The 20966-nt window shown below is 37.1% G+C and overlaps 1 protein-coding gene across 4 annotated transcripts in view; it reads left to right on the top strand.

Annotated features, from left to right (window-relative positions):
- TMEM38B (transmembrane protein 38B) overlaps positions 1-20966 on the top strand; it is an 83489-nt gene that overhangs the window by 17094 nt on the left and 45429 nt on the right. For all 4 annotated transcript variants that reach the window (XR_001886478.1, XM_017876703.1, XM_017876701.1 and 1 more), the window contains 2 exons: positions 13117-13301; positions 14121-14208. Coding sequence is in view for 3 of the 4 variants with exons in the window: in XM_017876703.1 (XP_017732192.1) it covers positions 13117-13301; positions 14121-14208 (273 nt within the window). In the remaining variant the exon portion in view is untranslated. The remainder of the gene's footprint in view (positions 1-13116; positions 13302-14120; positions 14209-20966) is intronic.

Here is a 20966-nt window from a genome sequence, read left to right as displayed (position 1 = left end):
TTTTTTTTGAGATGGAGTCTCTCGCTCTGTTGCCCAGGCTGAAGTGCAGTGGCATGATCTCAGCTCACTACAGCCTCTACCTCCTGGGTTCAAGTGATTCTTCCACCTCAGCCTTTGGAGTAGCTGGGATTACAGGTACCCGCCCCCATGCCCAGCTAATTTTTGTATTTTGTAGAGACGGGGTTTCACCATGTTGGCCAGGCTGGTCTTGAACTCCTGACCTCAGGTGACCTGCCCGCCTCGGCCTCCCAAAGTGCTGGGATTACAGGCGTGAGCCACCGCGCCCAGCCATGCCAAAGGCTTTAAGTGCAAAGTATGTCTCTTTCTTTTTCGTCTCCCCTTATCTTCTCCCAGAAGCAATTATTGTCTGCCATTGTCTTATGTACCTTTTTTGTTGTTGTTTTTTTGAGCATAGTCTTGTTATGTGCAAGACTGCAAGTGCAGTGGCACGCTCTTGGCTTGTTGAGGGATGCAGAGGATTAGAGAGACCAGAATGGGTGAATACAGGAGGATATTTATTTTGAGGTACGCACCGGCTCAGTGGATTTACTTCCAAAAAGCTGGGCCTTGAACAAAGACAGAGCAAGGTTTTTATAAGCGGGCTTATAAGAGCAAAACAAAAGTAGTTAATCATATAGTGTATAACTTGTGGCCTTGCATAGCTGGTGGCCTTGTAGCTGTGTCAAAAGAAAAACAAGAACTGGCTAAATACAGATAGTTGTAAAACATAGTTATGCTTAAGAGGCAAGGGAAAGGAGTAACAGTAAAGGAATTTGTCTTTCTCTCTTTTTTTTTTTCTTAACCTTGCTCTGGAGAGGGCGGGGTGTCTGGAGCCCATTCCTTTGGCCTTGGCTTTTTGGACAGTGTTATCTTATAACTGTCCTTGAAGTGAGCTGCTAAGCAGAGGAAAACTTGTTTTTGTGTTTGTTTGTTTTGTTTTTAACCCTTATTACAGGCTCACTGCAACTTCCACCTCCTGGGTTCAAGTGATTCTCCTGTCTCAGCCTCCCGAGTGACTGAGATTACAGGCATGCGCCACCACGTCTGGCTAATTTTTGTATTTTTAGTAGAGACGGGGTTTCACCATGTTGGCCAGGCTATTCTCAAACTCCTGACCTCAAGTGATCTGCCCGTGTCAGCCTCCCAAAGTGCTGAGATTACAGGCATGAGCCACCATGCCCAGCCTCTTATGTGTCTTTAATAGAAGCATTTCCAATATGAAAGGGCGTTAAGTATTTGGCCCTAGAGTTTATCTTGTGAACCTAACTGATACACACAGATATACAACATGATAAAATCATATATGTGACCAACTGAAACTAACTAAAAAGTCCAAACAATTATGGCTCATATTATTCTTCTCATACTCTGTTGATTTTATGAGATCTTTAAATTTTATAATTTTGAAGTGAAGAAAAAAATGTTACCTGGAATTGCTTTGAATTCTTGCAAATCCAAATTTGTTATCCTTAAGAGGATTGATCCATCAAGTTTAAAAAAATCTGTAATACAAATTATACTGCTTTTTTATATATAAAGCAGAAACTGTGTTTTCTATTAAAAACCATATCATTAAATATATAACAGGAACACTTACAGTTCATTTTTACTGTGATAATTTTAAAATGAATATGTAACCAGTTCTGAAAGGGATATTACAAATAATAACTATAGGAAAAAGTAATCCTGGGAACCTATGGCAGTGTTGAGTTGTTACCATATGTCAGTTAAGTTCTTTATATTCATTGTCATATTTAATCACAGGAGTACCGTAAGGTAGCTATTATTATTTCCATTTGACAAATGATAAAATTGAGGCATAGGGAATGCTGCTATAATTTTCTTCTCTAGTAAGTGGTTGAGCTTAAGTTTTTAACTTTAGAGTCTTCCCACTTTATAGCCACTGTCTCTCACAGATTTGTTTAACCGTCTCTTAAAGTGTAGTCTTGCAGTTGCTATGTGTTTTAAAAAACTTTCCCAAAGACTTTTATTTCTATAACAATATTTTAAAAAGTTATTAGCATTTTGGAAGAATTTTTTGATGTGTATAGATGCTGAAACTATACAAAAAGGAAGATATCCAGAATTTGATACTTTCTATTATTTCTACTTCTGTTCCTATAATACTAACCTTCTGGATGATTGCAAGAGCTTCCTAAGTGGTCTTGCTGCTCGTTTGATTATCCCTTTGAGTCTATTCTTTATTCTTCACGGAGCAGACAAAATTATTACAGTTGGCCTTCTATATCCATGGGTTTTGCATGCTTGAATTCAACCAGCTGTGGATCAAAAATATTTGGGAAAAAATCCAATAAAAAATAATGCAACAATAAAAATAACGCAAATAAAAAAATAATGTGTAACAACGATTTATATAGTATTTATACTGTATTAGGTATTATAAATAATCTAGGGATGATTTCAAATATAGTGGAGGATGTGTGTAGGTTATGTGCAAATACTCTGCTACTTTATATAGGGACTCTCACATTCACAGATTTTGGGGGAGAATCCTGAAACCAGTCCCCCACAGATACTGAGGGACAACTTAAGTTAGAACATGTCACTCATGTGCCCAGTAATTTCTTATCTTATTAAGAACGATCGCAAGGACAAAAAAACCAAACACCACACGTTCTCACTCATAGGTAGGAATTGAACAATGAGAACACTTGGACACAGGAAGGGGAACATCATACACCAGGGCCTGTTGTGGGGTTGGGGGAGATGGGAGGGATAGCATTAGGAGATACACCTAATGTAAATGACGAGTTAATGGGTGTAGCACGCCAACATGGCACATGTATACATATGTAACAAACCTGCATGTTGTGCACATGTACCCTAGAACTTAAAGTATAAAAAAAAAAAAAAGAACGATATCCCAAACTTTTACCATGGCCTGTAAAATCCTACAAACTATTCTCTTTCACTTTCTTTCATGTAATGTTTTACAACTCTATTCTTTCTCACTTTTCTCTAGTCACATGAGCTTTGCTAGAGCTTTGCAATTTCTTGAACGTTCAAATGTAAGGTATTCTTCTGCCTCAGTGCCTTTGTACTTGCTTGCTTCTCTTTGTAATCTTTTTTTCCTCAGAAGTGTCATATTTTATCAGAGAGGCCTTCACTGACTAAAGTAGCACCTCCTCTTCCATGACTATCACATCATGTTTCTTTATTTTTCCTCTTAGAATTATTGCTATCCAACATGTTATCTGTTGATTTTGTTTTTAAATGTTGTTTTAACTGTACTGGAATAATAGCCCATCAGAGAGTGAGCCACCATGCCTGGCCCCTGGCTAATTTTTAAAATTTTTATATTTGTTGAGGTAAGGTCTCACTATGTTTCCCACATGGGCTATTTTTTTTTACTATAAAAGTTATTTATTCACTATACGTAGAACATGTCCCCTGTAAAATGTACATGTAAATCACTAAAAAGTAAAATTTGGTGAACATATTCTCAATTAGAGAACATACTATATCAGTTGGGATAACAGCTGTCTGCCTTTAAATAATCTAATTATAACACCGAGTCTCCTTCATATGTAATACAAAGTTAAATACTTATTTTGGGGGTTATTTCCTAGTATGTGTTTGGTGAGGCTGAGTAAACAATTTAATATAACTCTAGTATATTACAGTCACTGCACAATAAATCAGTTTATTACAGATTAAAACAAATCATTTTTTCATTATTTGTAATAATAGGATCAAACACTGGATACTTTTAAATGGCATATAACCACACAATTACTTATCTTTGGTAGTATATTGGGTTCTATAATTGTATTAAGATATGAATGGTGTAAAATATTTTTATGAATAATACACCTCAAACAAAACAATGAGGCCATACTGTAATGATTCACTAGATTGTGCTCAGTAGACATTTACTGAATAAGGGAATTATCTATTTTTCTCCTCAATTATCCAGTACAATGTTTTGCCCACAGTAAGCGCTCAATAAATATTTGCTGAACATACTGACTAGGATAGAGATGAGAAGCGATGGGCCCGCTTAGCTGGATGTCGAATATATTGGAATTTACCTGGGAAGGAGAGTAGTTAAGGAAGATGTAAACTGCATGTGGTGTACAAGTAAATAAATGCAGATCCCCTTCTCTCTCTTTTTTTTGGAGATGGAGTCTTGCTCTGTCGCCCAGGTCGGAGTGGAGTGGCTCTTGGCTCACTGCAATCTCCGCCTCCCGGGTTCAAGCCGTTCTCCTGCCTCAGCCTCCTGAGTAGCTGGGACTACAAGTGCATGACACTATGCCCAACTAATTTTTGTATTTTTAGTATAGCTGGGGTTTCACCATGTTGGCCATGCTGGTCTCGAATTCCTGAGCTCAAGTGACTTGCCTGCATTGGCCTCCCAAGGTGCTGGGATTACAGGCGTGAGCCGCTGTGCCCGACCCACTTCCTACTTTAAATAACCATTATGATAACATACCAGTATCTTGACTTTTATGGTAATCACTTCTTTGAATATTTTAATAATTTTATAACTCAATGTTTATCCTTAGATACTATAGTCATGCCATTTAAAAATTTCATATGTTTCTTAATTTTTTTTTTAAATAGTTATGCCTTCATTTCTTTCTTTTCCTTAAACTTCATCTGTTGAAGATCCAGAGCCAGTCAATCTGTAAAGTTTTCCATAGTCCAGAGTTTGCTGATTGCATAATCATGGTATATAGATCATTATATTCTTCTGTTCTTTGTGTTTCCTTACAATTAGTAGATTGATGCAGAATCCAAATCAGATTAGGCTAGATTCCTTTAGCAAGACTTCTAAGAGGTCCCGTTTTGTGACATTAGCACCCTTTTACACGTAGTGTCTTTTAGGAATTGCAAAGTGAAGATAGTCTAGTTTTATCTTTTCTTCTTATTTATTAGTTGGAATATTACTATGAATGATGACAGCCTCAGGCCATCTGGTGTGGCTGCTGTCATCATGCCAGCTGCTTCAGGGAGGGCACAGGGAGAAGGTGGACAGCCCCCCATCCCCCACAGCCCAACAGCCACCCTTGGGGCCTCCATGATGGGACTGGGCCAGGCTGGTTCCTGCACGGGCCGAGGGGGAGCTTCAGGTCGCCCCTGAGCTTTGGGGCCACAAAGAGAGCTTGTACGGCAATGTTACCCCTGCCCCGGATGCCAGCCCAGGCCCAGTGAGGACCTGGAACACCCACCCTAGACAGTGAGGGGACTCAGCCCAGTGCCATGCCCCACGGAGCGGAGGGAGCTGGGAACATGCGGGAGCCCTGCCCCTTCCAAGTTGGTGGGGCTGGAGCTCCCCAGGTACAAGTGTAGCTGCCCAAGTCATGGCTGCAACCCAGGCACCCCTGTGCTCTTGGGAGCCAGGAGTAGGCAGTAGCCCCGCCCTCTCTGCAGGGACTCCTCTTTGCTGAGAGCTGCAGATGTGGGGATGACCAGCTACAGAGAGGAGCTACCCTCTCTGTTGAGAGCCGAGCACTTGTTGGGATGACCTGCCTACAAACCACAGAGAGGAGCCTCCTCCCTGCTAAGAGCTGCAGAGACAATGGGAGGACCTGCTTGCAGAGAGGAGCCACCCACCCTCCTCTCTGCTGAGAGCTGCACACTCAACAGGATGACCTGCCTACAAAGAGGAGCTACCCACTGTGGGTCTTCTCTGAGCTGCTCTAACACTAAACAAAGGTTCTCTTTGTCTTGCTCACCCTCCACTTGTCTGCGTCCTTCATTCTTCCTGGACGCAGGACAAGAGCTTGGTCAAGGGTGCCACCAGCCACAGAGGTTTCTGCCCAGAAAGGTGACATCCCAAAGATCCCAAAATACAAATAGATACTTCCTATTTAACATCTATTTGGAAACCAGCTATACAGTTCATACTGGAAAGGTAATGCTTGCTTCTTTCCCTTCATTTACCAATTTTCAGTGTAATGAACTGGATCTCTGTCATCCTCTAAAGATACCAGCTTAAAGAAAATAATTACGAGCCCATGGACTAACCGTATTTCATTGGTTTCAATAAAATTTCAGTTATTTTCATATTGAAGCTCAAATTATCCCATGTTTAGCCAGTGGAAGCCTCTTTAGGTTGACTCCTGAGACAGATTTTGAATTAGCTTACTTTCTACCTGGTGTTGTAAGATTCATCTTGTGCTTTTCTTCTGGGATCACTTGTTTCTCTAAGATGGTCTGGTTTCTTTTGGTGAGCAATGGCATTTCAAGACCACAATTTGAGTGCTAGAGACTTCATCTGCTCCTTGTTACTGGGTTGATCATTATGTCTCGGCCTTTTAGTGAACAGAGCTAGGAAAATGAAGATAAAATAACTCATGAGTTCATATTCATATTTCTAATTCAAATTCAGGACCATATAGCTTTTATTTATTTTTTTCCTATTACATATATATCTCCTTTCTTGTACCCTAAGAATTTGGATTCTTAAGGACATAGGATGTGATTCAATTAATATATTCTAACATTACTGATTTTTTTCTGTATTATGCACACAGTAGTCTTAGAGTAATGTTCAAAGACTACCAAGGAAATGATTACAGAAATTATTATTGCATATATTCTATTCATTCTCCCATTTTAACAATAAATGTACTATTTTACACTGTCATTTTCAATATATATTACTCCATTTTCTTCTGGCTTAAAGCACTGCTGTGAAAGTCTGGTGATCTTTTAATTTTCTTTCTCTTTTAAGATCTTTTTTTCTAGATCCCTAAAGATTTATTTTTTCATTAAAGTCCAGTCATTTAAATAAAATATCTTGGTGTTGGTTGTTGTGCAACAGTATTCTCTTGTACATGGTGTGTTCTTTTTGGTACCTACACTTTTTTTTTTAATTGGGAAAGTAATACTAGTATTTGTATTCTTCCTTTGCATTGGTTACGAACTCTTATTATTGGTATATTGGCTCTTCTTTGCCTTTCTTCAAGGATTTTTTAAAAATCTGTATTTCTAAAAAAATTAACCTGCTTTTCATCTGTTTTTCTCTTTTCACCTGCTGTTTCTTTGAAGACACTGTCTGTTATGTTTATTTCTCTTTGTGTTTTCTGGTTTGTTTTTTATTTTGGAAATGATTTTTTTTTTCTTTTCTCTCTTTTTTTCTCCTGAGTGTTGAATCTTTGGTTCTCAGTTTTGCTTATTCTTATGTGTGTTCTTTCATGTCTTACATGACTTTCTTAATGTCTTTAGCTTGTTTTGAAATAGTTTACAGTTTTGATCTGTTTTGTGGGCACATTTTCCTGAGTGCTTACATTGTCTGTAGGGATTTATTCTGCTTATTTTTTTCTTGTAATAACTTTGTGTAGGATTTGATCTTGATACTTTTGGTCATTTTTATATGAAATTGGCTTTCATAAACTTGCAGAATGTGGTGGAAATATTTTTTTGACTTCACAGAGCTCCTGCTTTTGTTTTTATGTAGTGTTCAAAAGATGTGGACCTGCTTTTTGATATTTCTTGGGTCTCTTTACCTTCCTTGGCTTGGTCTGGGCCTTTTCTTTCTTCTATTCTGCTCAGGTTCGATTCTTCTCAGTTTCTTCTCAGTGTGGGGCTTGTTATAGAAGAGAGCCCTGGTGGATCAGTTTCAAAAGCTTGAAGCTCAGAGGTACTAAATTGTTCCAACCCTTTCAGAACTTCTTTTCATGGGCTCTTTGTCTTATCTGGTATTAGAGATGCCAGAACCCCTGTCAGTTGTAGTATTTGTGTGTGTGTGTGTGTTTGTGTGTGTTTCCAAATTAGTCTGCTCTGCTTTCCAGTGAATATCCATTAGCTGTTTTGGTATTATTTTGGTCTTAAGTTCATCAGTTGCCACCTTGTTGCTTTCTTCTTTCTGCCAAGTAGTACAGTGTTGTGGATGTTGGTGATTTTTCTCTACCCACTTGCATTTTGGGATTTGAGGGGATATCTTGTTACATAGTTTTGTTGTAAGTACAGTTGACCCTTGAACAACATGAATTTGAACTGTGTGGATCCATTTATGTGCAGATTTTCTTCTGCCTCTGCCACCCCTGAGATAGCAAGACCAACCCCTCCTCCTCATCAGCCTACTCTTTGTGAAGATGAAGAAGAATGGAGACTTTTATGATGATCCACTTCTACTTAATGAATAATAAATACATTACTTCTTAAAATTTTCTTAATAACATTTTTTGTGGCTTAATTATAAGAATACATCTGGGACAGATAGGTGACAGTGAAAAAGTTGTACATATAATATAAAAAATATATGTTAATCACCTGTTCATATTATTGGTAAGGCTTCTGGTCAACAGTAAGGTATTAATAGTCAGATTTTGGGGAGTCAGAAGTTATGTGTGGATTGTTGACTGCATAGGGGTTGGCATCCCTAACCCCCTTGTTGTTCAAGAGTCAACTATTGTGCAACGGATTTTGGTTTTCCTGTCTTATTTCTCTGTATGTTTTTATGGGAATTTGAAGAGATCAGAATGTATGCAGCCACTACCATCTTCTCAGAACCCTTACCATTAGTTTTTATGTCCCTTCTGTGGTCTCCTCCCATTCCATCTCTTTTCTTCCACCTTCAGAGGTTATCTTCAACTTTGTGATGTCCAGTGAAATAACTAGAAGCAATAAAAATGCTCATCCACAGAAGAAAAAATATGGATATTAATATAATGGCATTATCCAATAGAGTTTAAGAATCACTTTCCGCCGGGCGCGGTGGCTCAAGCCTGTAATCCCAGCACTTTGGGAGGCCGAGACGGGCGGATCACAAGGTCAGGAGATCGAGACCATCCTGGCTAACATGGTGAAACCCTGTCTCTACTAAAAAAATACAAAAAACTAGCTGGGCGAGGTGGCGGGCGCCTGTAGTCCCAGCTACTCGGGAGGCTGAGGCAGGAGAATGGCGTAAACCCGGGAGGTGGAGCTTGCAGTGAGCTGAGATCCAGCCACTGCACTCCAGCCTGGGCAACAGAGCGAGACTCCGTCTCAGAAGAAAAAAAAAAGAATCACTTTCCTAAAATAAATCTCTTAGGCATAAAACAAGAGAAAATGTCGCTTATGTACAGATATATGCAAGAATGTTTTTAGAAACACTGTTTATAATAGGGAAAACTAGGGACAACTCTGTCAGCAGAGAAATGAATGGATAAATTATGGCACATTAATACTGTTACGGTAAATACTGGTGAAAATTAGTAATTATAACCATACACAATAAGAATAAATCTCAGGAATAGAGCTTAAACAGAAAAATACATATGATTCTATTTATAAAACTTCTAACAACTATATTGTTTATGGATATAAACATGCTAAAACTACATAAAAAAGCTAAGATTTGTATTCAATATTATGTTACTAAGATTCATCTGTGTGTTTGTATGTAGCTATAGAACATACCTTCCCCCTGCTGTATAGTCCATTGTATTAATATCTGTATTTTATTCTTTTGTTGATGGCAGTTTTATTGGTTCTAGGTATTTTGTTAGGCATTACAAAACTACAATAATAGCAAGTACTTACACAGCATTTACTGTGTCTCAGTTTTCTTTTTTTTCATGTATTTATTATTATTATTATTATACTTTAAGTTCTAGGGTACGTGTGCACAATGTGTCTCAGTTTTCTAAGTGTTTTACTTACATTATCTCACTTAAACCTGACAAGAACCCTGTGACATAGGTATTATTTTATTCAATTACATGTTAAAAAGCATATAACTGAGACATGGAGGGGTTAATAACTTGCCTGAGGTGTCACAGTTACTGAGTAATTGAAGCTGGGATTCCAACCTGGGGTATCTAGTCCTTTAATCTTTACTTACACAGTATATTGTTTTGTGCTCTGGAAACAGGAATGTTATCTTTGTCTTCAGAGATCCTTAAATATAAAAAATGTATGGCTTAAAGACATAGTGTATTTTACTATTTTCTTTTGTGAAGTCTTCATATTTAGAACAAATTTGTAATCTTTGCTTCATTTGAGGTGTTTTTTTTTTTTTTTTTGAGACGGGTCTTGCTCTTGTTGTCCAGGCTGGAGTGCAATGGCACGATCTCGGCTCACTGCAACCTCTGCCTCCTGGGTTCAAGTGATTCTCCTGCCTCAGCCTCCCAAGTAGCTGAGATTATAAGCACCCGCTGCCATGCTGGCTGATTTTTGTATTTTTTAGTAGAGATGGGGTTTCTCTATGTGTTGTCAGGCTGGTCTTGAACTCCTGACCTATGATCCGGCTGCCTTGGCCTCCCAAAGTGCTGAGATTACAGGCATGAGCCACCGTGCCTGGCCCATTTGATCTTAATTTGAGAGATAAAATGATGTTAGAAATGTTTTTAAACAAGCAAGCAAGGTAATCTTTAGTACAGTAGCTCATAGTGTATATATCTGGAAATCAGCACCATCTACTGGCAAAGAGAAACAATAACTTGGTATGTCATAGTATTGTTTGGAAGACAGTGTACACTTTCATAGGTTTTATTTGTTTTGAAAAGCTGTGTCATTCTGTCTGTATTTTTCAAAGCATATACAAAAAATTGGCAATTTGTTGGGGTGGTAAGAGCAAGAACAAAGCTGTCATATTGGACTAACATGAACTGTATTTAATTTATCATTGTGTTTTGTCTTAGTTAAGTGATCCTGTCTTCCATAGAGGAGTGGAATTGATAGTAGAGTGAAAACAGAGTTCTCAGTGACTAAGCCTGGGAAGCTTCTCTCTGCCTAACTTTTTGTATTAACCTAAATTCTACTCTCATTTTTTCTTAAACTGGTTGAGATTTCATTTGTTAGTGGCCTAGGATCTTGTTTGTATCCCGTTTGAGATTTTTATGCTTTCGTTACTTTTTTCTCTCTATTAACTTAACCTCTCCAAGTTAAATGTATGAGAAATCAATTGCTTTCTCATTCCACTTCTTCTCTCTTTTTCCGATGCGTTTTCTTTAGGCACTTTACAAGTTAAAGTTACCTTACATGTGATAATTTTAGTTAAAGGTGAAATTATGTTTACAGAAGGGGTTACAAGGTTATTACCTAATAAGTGTTGGTTGAGGGATCTATTAAAAGAATTTTAAAAAGCTAATTTGTTAGAGAGCAGGAATGGTTGTTGAGGGTGCCATTAGTCTGATATGTTTACTTGTAAGTCTACTGAGCACAATAAACAATTGTTCTTTTGCCCTGTGGCTACTTAACTCTCAAATGAAAATAGTTTTTTTATTTAAAACGTTAGCTTATTGTAGTTGTGCTTTAGAAAGATCTGATTAAATAGAAGAGTTGCAATAATTGCAAATTTTTTTGTGTTATGCTATGATGTCACATAGTTGAATATAAAAGTCCAAGATTCCTATTGTAATAGTATAAGTTTTTAACTCACGTTAAAGTCAGGCTTAGTTTACGGAATGAAAATGGGTCATTTGTAATATTCTTTTGGTTGTTTTTTGAATATTTTACTTTTGGGTGCTAATTACTGCTAAGGTGAAAACAAATCCCCCTTTCTTAATGTAATCTGTAATAGATACAAAAATATTTTTGTTTTATTAAAAATACCTTTAAAAATTAAATGTGTATACTTTCCCCATTACCTAACCAACTTCTTAGAAATTAGTTCTATATTCAAAGAGAAGTATACAGAGACTTTCAAATTTTCTATGAATGTGTAAAATTTTAAATCATACTGGTTGTTTTCAAATTCTTATATGAACATGTAAAATTTTAAAGCCATACAAATGGTTTTCAGAAATCTTTTACTACTCTCAGATAGTTTATTCTTTTTTCTCAAACTTTTTAATTATCAACTAATGCTTTGATTTGCTATATTTTGTATTTTGTCTCTAGATTGGTTGCTAATAAATGATTTAATTCAGGGCTACTTTTCATCATGCTGAGTTTTAGGTTAGAGGGTAACATGAATGATTCCTGTCATCTGAGAACTACTATCGTTCATTATGAGCATTATAGCCTTTATTTTATACTATAAAGAAAAATGTATAAAGAGTTATTTTTAGGCATAGGAACCAATTGGTTTAGTTTTACAGAGCCATCAGAATGTGGTCTCAGCTGAGATGATGAAATAAAACAAGAATCCCAAAGTCAATGACTATGGTAATATTTGAGTGGCACCTTGAAGAATAGGAAGGAATTGGTAAGTGGAGATGAAGAAGAAAGGGTGCTTTAGGCTAAACAGACTATTGTATCTTTTTATTTAGTCGCTGAAGCAGTATTTTGGCAAGCATTCCATATTTCATGAACATTGAAGAATTCTGACTTTATAAATCATGCATTACAATAGGATTAATAGCTTCTTTTAAAAGAGATATGATATTCTTTTATGCCATGTCTTTTATTCATCCCATTAGAAAGAAGATATGTTCTACTTTAAGCACAAAATTGTCTGCCAGAGTACTTGGAGAATGGCGAGAAAAAAGCAGTATGTTTTCCGATAGATCTTACTGCTAGTATTTGAACAGATGCTTAGAACAAATGAAGTTTAAAAAAATAATTTACCAGAGATGGATGAATTATTTTTAATCACAATTTAATTTTGTTAAAACTTAAGCTTAGTGAACTAAATTAAAGAACAAGCTTCATATTCTTTCAGTTGTATAGAAATGTATTTTTCCTTAATATTAATCTGCCTTCTTGTGAGCCATCATGTACCTTTGTATAGATTGTAGTTTATGTCCTGCACAGTGGGGCACAGGTGAATATGTTAGTTGGGATTGAAATGTAGCCCTTGCTGTTACCAAAGGGCCCTTTCTCTAATTCATTTTCCCAGAGGACAAAGACACTGTGTAGGAGTCCCTACCCCTGGAAATGATTATACATTTGTTTTGTTACTGGATTCAGCACTTAGCTTCTAGAACAATATAGGCACAAATTAAGAACTCACTAAATATTTCATATATCTATAAAGTATTCAGAAGTCCACAATTTACATTTGCCTCTGATCATGACTTTTTGGCAGATGACATATGTTTCATGTGATTTAAAAAATTGACTCCCTACCCAAGTTGTGCTTTTATTGAAATCAAGTTAAATGTTTATATGGAAAATTTCATTTGTTGTATTTTGCCAAATTGTTACTGCTGTTAGGTTGGATTTTAATTTCTGTTCTTCTGATTCCATTTATATATTAAAATGTGTACATTTTATTTTCAGGTATATTACATTTTTTTGCCCGTATGACCTAGTTTCCCAGGGCTATTCATATCTACCCGTTCAACTGCTGGCTTCAGGAATGAAGGAAGTGACCAGAACTTGGAAAATAGTAGGTGGAGTCACACATGCTAATAGCTATTACAAAAATGGCTGGATAGTCATGATAGCTATTGGATGGGCCCGAGGTAATATTAACAATATGTGTTCATAAATATTCTCTTATTGGTGTATTATTAATACCATTACTGAACCGTTCTCTAGTTACATTAATGGATCACATACTTTAATAACAGAGACTTTTTGGAAGGTAAAAACCTTGTTTCTGTTGGCTAGTAAATTCAAAACTGGTACTAGTCATAAGCCATTATTTTGAGACCATCTTATGATAGAAAATTTTTATGATTGGTTTCAGATCCCCAGAACCAGAAAGATTTATAGTTAATTAAAGTATAGTGCCACTGTAAATAAAATAAGTTTACATAAGAAATTATGTGGTACATGTGAACAAAAAATACTGCTCTGTCTTTTCTGTGTTTTTTTCATTCAGAATTACTAGAAATAGTAAATATGATTGACTGTGGGTTCATAATCACTGAACTTTGCATCACTTGCCTTTTGTTTTGTATGTAGGAATTGAACACAACTCTCTAACTTCTTTTTACAATATACTGCACCTAAAACTGGTCATATCAGGAAAGGAAATGTATAAAGCAGAGGATTTTGTTTTTCAGTTCTGAAACAAACCTCTAACCATATCTTTGTGCCCAAGGCCCCAGTTTTGACCTTAATTACAGTACAATAGACAGTTGCCATGCTGGTGAAAGAGAAGAATTGCAGTTGTTTTAGTACCCTAAATATGCAAGGCAACTTTTTTCTTCTTCCCAAGAATTATATTTTGGGAATCCTCTTGGAATTTTTTTTATCAGGTGATAGAATTATGGCTCCCTTTAAATATGTTTTCAAGAAAATTTGGCTAAATATTTTGTTTTATTTTCATATTTTAGGTGCAGGTGGTACCATTATAACGAATTTTGAGAGGTTGGTAAAAGGAGATTGGAAACCAGAAGGTGATGAATGGCTGAAGATGTCATAGTAAGTTGGTATAAATTATACTGAGACCTAGATGTTTATCCTTAGATCTTACCACATTTCTTTTTTTTTTTTTTTTTTTTGAGATGGAGTCGTTCTGTCGCCCAGGCTGGAGTGCAGTGGCACGATTTCCACTCACTGCAAGCTCCGCCTCCCAGGTTCACGCCGTTTTCCTGCTTCAGCCTCCCGAGTAGCTGGGACTACAGGCGCCCGCCACCGCGCCTGGCTAATTTTTTTGTATTTTTAGTAGAGAGGGTTTCACCATGTTAGCCAGGATGGTCTCGATCTCCTGACCTCGTGATCCGCCCGTCTCAGCCAAATCCCAAAGTGCTGGGATTACAGGTGTGAGCCACCGCGCCAGGCCACCAAATTTCTTTTTAAGAACATTTTAGGGACTTTAAATGTGGGTGGAATATAGCTGAAAAAATAAATAGTAATGATAATGGGAAGAGAACTAGCAAATTTTATTCTTTTAAAAAGTCTGCTTTCTCAAATGTAGTTTAAAATATATGTTTTCCTTCTCTGTGGGTTTCTCTCTTTAGAAAACAAAACCAAACAAAAACCTCTAGATGATAGTAGAATTGTGGGAAGAGTATATATTTATGAAGTGAAAGCTATGTAGGAATAGACTTCTCTGGATGCAAATGAATAGGTGATAGGCTCTTGGCATTTTCATTAATGACTATGACATCATCCAGATTTCAGGCTATATACATAGTTCTGATAGTAAAATGTCAAGTTTATGGGCTCAAATCAATACATTATAAAGTCCTTTGAGTGGCTTTAAAAAATGTCAGTTGGGCTTAATTACAGATAAAAATAAGAGAAAGATTATAGAAATAACCCATTGTGTGATACAAACTGCCTTTTGCATCTATTTAAGATAATCTGTTCTCTGAAGACACTGACTTAGTCTTATTTATTAATTTTTTAAAGAGACAGATTCTCTTTCTGTTGTTCAGGCTGAAGTGCAATCATGTAGTCATAGCTCACTGCAGCCTAGACCTCTTAGGCTCCAGCAATCCTCCCACTTCAGCCTCCCAAGTATTACTAGTTGGGACTACAGATGTGTGCTATCATGCCTGGCTAATTTTTGTATTTGTATTTTTTTTTTTTTTTTTTGAGACAGGGTCTTATTCTGTCACCCAGGCTGAAGTGCAGTGGTATGTCACTGCAGTCTTGATCTCTTAGGTTCAAGTGATCCTTCCACCTCAGCCTCCTGAGTAGTTGGGACTACAGGCATCTGCCACCATGCCTTGCTACTTTTTAAAATTAGGATAAAGGGTCTCATCTCACTATGTTGCCTCGGCTGGTCTTGAATTTCTGGGCTCAAGCGATCCTTGTGCCTTGGCCTCCAAAAGTGCTGGGATTACAGATGTGAAGCACCACACCCAGCCAGTATTTTTATTTTTGTAGAGATGGGGTCTTGCTATGTTGCCCAGGCTGGTCTTAACTTTTGCCTCAAGTGATCTTCCTTCCTTGGCCTCCCAAGGGTCAGGGATTACAGGCATGAACCACTGTGCCTGGCTGGACTCAGTCTTTTTTTTTTTGAGTCGGAGTTTCACACGCCAGGCCAGAGTGCAATGGTGTGGTCTTGGCTTTGCAACCTCCGCCTCCCAGGTTCAGGCAGTTCTCCTGCCTCAGCCTCCTAAGTAGCTGGGATTACGGGCGTGCCCCACTACGCCCAGCTAAATTTTGTGTTTTTAGTAGAGATGGGGTTTCACCACTACGCCTGGCCCAGACTCAGTCTTAAATAAGTCACAGATACGTTTCTGATGTACCTAAAAATGAAGTAGCGAAATATAGTTACTGTTCCCATAATTCAAGAAGGAAAAGACTTAGAGAATGGTGGCTATAAGAAGCAAGGTGAGGAAAGACTTCATGTAAAAATAAGCTCATTTTCTAATTTAAATTGGATTAAAAATAGATTATAATGAATTAAAAATGAAGATTGAGGGCTGGGCACAGTGGCACATGCCTGTAATCCTAGCACTTTGGGAGGCCAAGGCAGACGGATCGCCTGAGCTCAGGAGTTCGACACCAACCTGGGCAACATGGTGAAACCCCGTCTCTACTAAAAATACAAAAACTTACTGGGCATGATGGCATATACCCAGCTATAATGGGTATATAATCCCAGCTACTCAGGAGGCTGAGGCACGAGAATCACTTGAACCTGGGAGGTGGAGGTTGTAGTGAGCTGAGATCGTACCACTGCATTCCAGCCTGGGTGACAGATCGAGACTCTGTCTCAAAAAAAAGGTCAAAAGGCAGTACAAGTGATGAAGTACATTTGTGTGAACTAACAAATTTCGGGATATTTAACTTGGAAAATACCCCTTTAAGTTTGAATGAAGTAGTTTAGAAATAGAACAAAGGAGGCTTTGATTAATGATAAGTTATAAATAAGATATTCTTGATATTCAGGGGAGATTTTTCTCATTTTGATTATATGCCTTGAAACACCTTCCGTAAAACATTTTTTTGGGCTTTTATAACCAAAATGAAATTATGTTTCTACTTTGTTCAGAAACCTTGCATTGACTCCTCCAAGTGGCCTATAAGGCCCTCCAAATGTGCCTTTCCTCCTTTCCAGTTTGCTTTGATTTCATCTCTTGGTATTATCTCCCTTGCTCACTTTACTCCATGCTTGAGCAAGTCAAGTGTGGTCTGGTTTAGCACTAGCTTTTATCACTACCTAGAATGATTTTTCTTAGATCGCTATCTCCGTTACCTACTTTGCTCAAAGTATTTTCTCAATGCTTCCTTCTCAGTGAGGACTACCCTGCTTAAAATTGCAACACCTCCTTCTATTTTACTTTTTTCTACAACATTTATCATCTTCTAACGTGTTATATAATTTACTTAATCGTTATATTTATTCTCTCCTCCCCTTGGCTCCTCTCCCCACCTTTCAAAGAATATAAAATGCCAGGGGCAGAGATTTTTGTCTCTTTTGAATGCTCTTGTGTCCCAAGCACCTAGCACATAGTAGATAATACATACTAGATGACTGTATGAATTATCAACAACTGGGTCAAGTGAGATAGATCATTGGTTCATTATGATGGTTTGTGTTTATGTATATGGTCATGTGTTGCTTAACAATGGAGATATGTTCTAAGAACATTTCATCATTGTGTGAATGTTATCAGGTGTACTTACACAAACCTATATGGTATAGCCTACTACACACCTAGGCTATATGGTATAGCCCATTTCTCTTAGGCTACAAACCTTTACAGCATGTTACCGTAGTGAATACTATCGACAATTGTAACATAGTGGTAGGTATTTGTGTATCTAAACATATCTAAACAGAAAAGGTGTGGTAAAAATATGGTCTGAAAGATAAAAAATGATACACCTGTATAGGGTACTTACCAAGAATGAAGGTGGCAGGACTGGAAGTTGCTCTCTGTGAGCCATTGAGCAAATGGTAAGTGAAGACCTAGGACATTAGTATACACTACTGTAGACTTTATAAACACTGTACACTTAGGCAACACTAAATGTATAGAAAAATTTTTTCTTTCATAATAAACCTTATCTTACTGTAACTTTTTTTTAAAATTCCCTTTATTTTAAAATTTTTTATTTTAAGTATTATGGATACATAATTGTACATATTTATGGGGTACATGTGATATTTTCAACCAGGCATACAATGTGTAATGACATCAGGGTAATTGGGATATCCATCACTTCAAGCATTTATCATTTCTTTGTATTGGGAACATTCTGATTCCACTCTTTTAGTTATTTTGAAACGTACAGTAAATTATTGCTAACTATATTGTACTATTATGCTACCAAATACTAGATCTTATTCCTTCTACCTAACTGTAATATTTTTACTTGAGAAACTTTAAATTTTAAAACTTTTAAAGCTTTCATAGTAACACTTAGCTTAAACACAAACACATTATACAGTTGTAAAAAATATTTTCTTTCTTTGTATTCTTATTCTATAAGTGTTTTTCTATTTTTAAGATTTATTTGTTTTTTACTGTTTAAATTTTTTTTGTTAAAAACGAAGACACAAACACACACATTAGCCTCAGCCTACACAGGGTCAGGATCATCCATATCATCATCTTCCACCTCCACATCTTGTCCCACTTGAAGGTCTTAGGGGCAATAACGCACATGGAGCTTTCATCTCCTATAATAACAGTGCCTTCTTCTGGAATATTTCCTGAAGGATCTGACTGAGGCTGTTTTACAGTTCACTTAAAAAATAAATAAATAAGTAATAGAAAGAGGCCGGGTACAGTGGCTCATGTCTGTAATCCTAGTACTATGGGAGGCTGTTGCAATCTCTACCTTTTAATTGGAGGGTTTAGTCCAATTAATTTGTAACTTGGGGTAATAAAATATATGACTATATATAAGTTGTATTCAGATAACGTAATTATGGATATGGTTGCATTTAAGTCTATGATTTTATTATTTATTGTTTCCTCTAGTCCTTCTTTTTGCCTTCTCTTGATTCCAAGATAATATTTGTAGGAATTCCACTTTAATTTACTTGTTGGCTTATTAGCTATACCTCTTTGAATTATTATTTTTACTGGTTGTACCAGCAATTATATTTTCAATTTTTCGTAGACTACTGAGAACGTTGTACTGCTTCATATCCATCATCTCACATAGTTTCTCATTTTTTATGTATGCAGCAAGAGCAGCCACAGTCTACCCATTTAACAAAAATCCTGAATACATTACACTATAATTAGCTGTAGTCCTTGTGTTATACATTAGATCTTTAGACTTGTTCATCCTACATGTGTGCTCCTTTGTATCCATTGACCTGTATTTCGCATTTCCTCCCCCAACCCTGCCCATTGGTAATTGCTGTTTTATTCTCTGTCCTTGTATATTTGACTTTTCTTTCCCCGAGATCCCATGTATAAGTGAGATCATGCAGTAATTTTCTTTCTGTGTCTGATTTATTTCATTCAGCATAGTGTCCTCTAGATTCATCCATGTTGTGGCAAATGGCAGGATCTCCCTTTATAAGGCTAAATAGTATTCCATTGTATATACAAGGTGACTATCTCTTATTTGAAGTGGTTGGGACCAGAAGTGTTGTGGATTTCAGATATTTTTGGATTTTGGAATATTTGTATTGTATACTTACTTGGTTGAGTGTCCCAAATTCAAAAACCTGAAGACCAAAATGTTCCAATGAGTATTTCTTTTGATCATGTTGGTACTCCTAAAGTTTTGTATTTTAGAAGATTTAGAATTTCAGATTTTTGGATTAGGGATGCTCAACCTGTATATATCACAGTTTCTTTATCCATTCATCCGTTGATATGGTTTGGTGTTTGTCTCCTCCAGCTCTCATGTTGAAATGTGATTCCCAATGTTGGAGGTGGGGGCTGGTGGGAGGTGATTGGATCACGAGGGCGGATCCCTCATGAATGATTTAGCACAATCCTCTTGTGATAAGTGAGTTCTTGTTCACTGAGTTCTCACAAGATCTAGTTGTTTAAAAGTCTGGTTCCTTTCCCTCCTTGTTCTCTTGTTCCCAGTCTCACCATGTGATGTGCTCCCTTTTTGTCTTCTGCCATGGTTGTAAGTTTCCTTAGGCTCTCACTAGAAGCTGTGCAGATTTTGGTGCCACGCTTTTACCTCCTGCAGAACTGTGAGCCAATTAAGCCACTTTTCTTTATAAATTGCCAAGTCTCATGTATTTCTTTTTTTTAAATTATTGATATTATACTTTTAAGTTCTAGGGTACATGTGCACAACATATAGGTTTGTTACATAGGTATACATGTGCCATGTTGGTTTGCTGCACCTATCAACTTGTCATTTACATTAGGTATTTCTCCTAACGCTATCTCTCCCCCAGCCGCCCAACCCCAACAGGCCCCAGTGTGTGAAGCTTCCCTCCCTGTGTCCGTGTGTTCTCATTGTTCAACTTCCACTTATGAGTGAGAACATGCAGTGTTTGGTTTTCTGTTCTCGTGATAGTTTGCTGAAAATGATGACTTACAGCTTCATCCATGACCCTGTAAAGGACATGAACTCATCCTTTTTTATGGCGGCATAGAATTCCATGGTGTATATGTGTCACATTTTCTTTATCCAGTCTATTATTGATTGATATTTGGGTTGGTTCCAAGTCTTTGCTATTGTGAATAGTGCTGCAATAAACAAATGTGTGCATGTATCTTTATAGTAGCATGATTTATAATCCTTTGGGTATATACCCAGTAATGGGATGGCTGGGTCAAATGGTATTTCTAGTTCTAGATCCTTGAGGAATCGCCACACTGTCTTCCACAGTGGTTGAACTAGTTTACATTCCCAGCAACAGTGTAAAAGTGTTCCTATTTCTCCACATCCTCTCCAGCATCTGTTGTTTCCTGAATTCTTAATGATTGCCGTTCTAACTGGCGTGAGATGGTATCTCATTGTGGTTTTGATTTGCATTTCTCTGATGACCAGTGATAATGAGCATTTTTTCATATGTCTATTTGCTGCCTAAATGTCTTCTTTTGAGAAGTGTCTGTTCATATCCTTTGTCCACTTTTTGATGTGGTTGTTTGCTTTTTTCTTGTACAATTGTTTAAGTTCTTTGTAGATTCCAGATATTAGCCCTTTGTCAGATTGGTAGATTGCAAACATTTTCTCCTATTCTGTAGGTTGCCTGTTCACTCTGATGGTAGTTTCTTTTGCTGTGCAGAGGCTCTTTAGTTTAATTAGATCCCATTTGTTTATTTTGGGTTTTGTTGCCATTGCTTTTG

The sequence above is a fragment of the Rhinopithecus bieti genome, unplaced genomic scaffold (genome assembly GCF_001698545.2).
Source record: "Rhinopithecus bieti isolate Rb0 unplaced genomic scaffold, ASM169854v2 scaffold_9663, whole genome shotgun sequence".
NCBI classification, from domain to species: Eukaryota; Metazoa; Chordata; class Mammalia; order Primates; family Cercopithecidae; genus Rhinopithecus; species Rhinopithecus bieti.
This window is presented reverse-complemented; position numbering and strand designations above follow the sequence as displayed.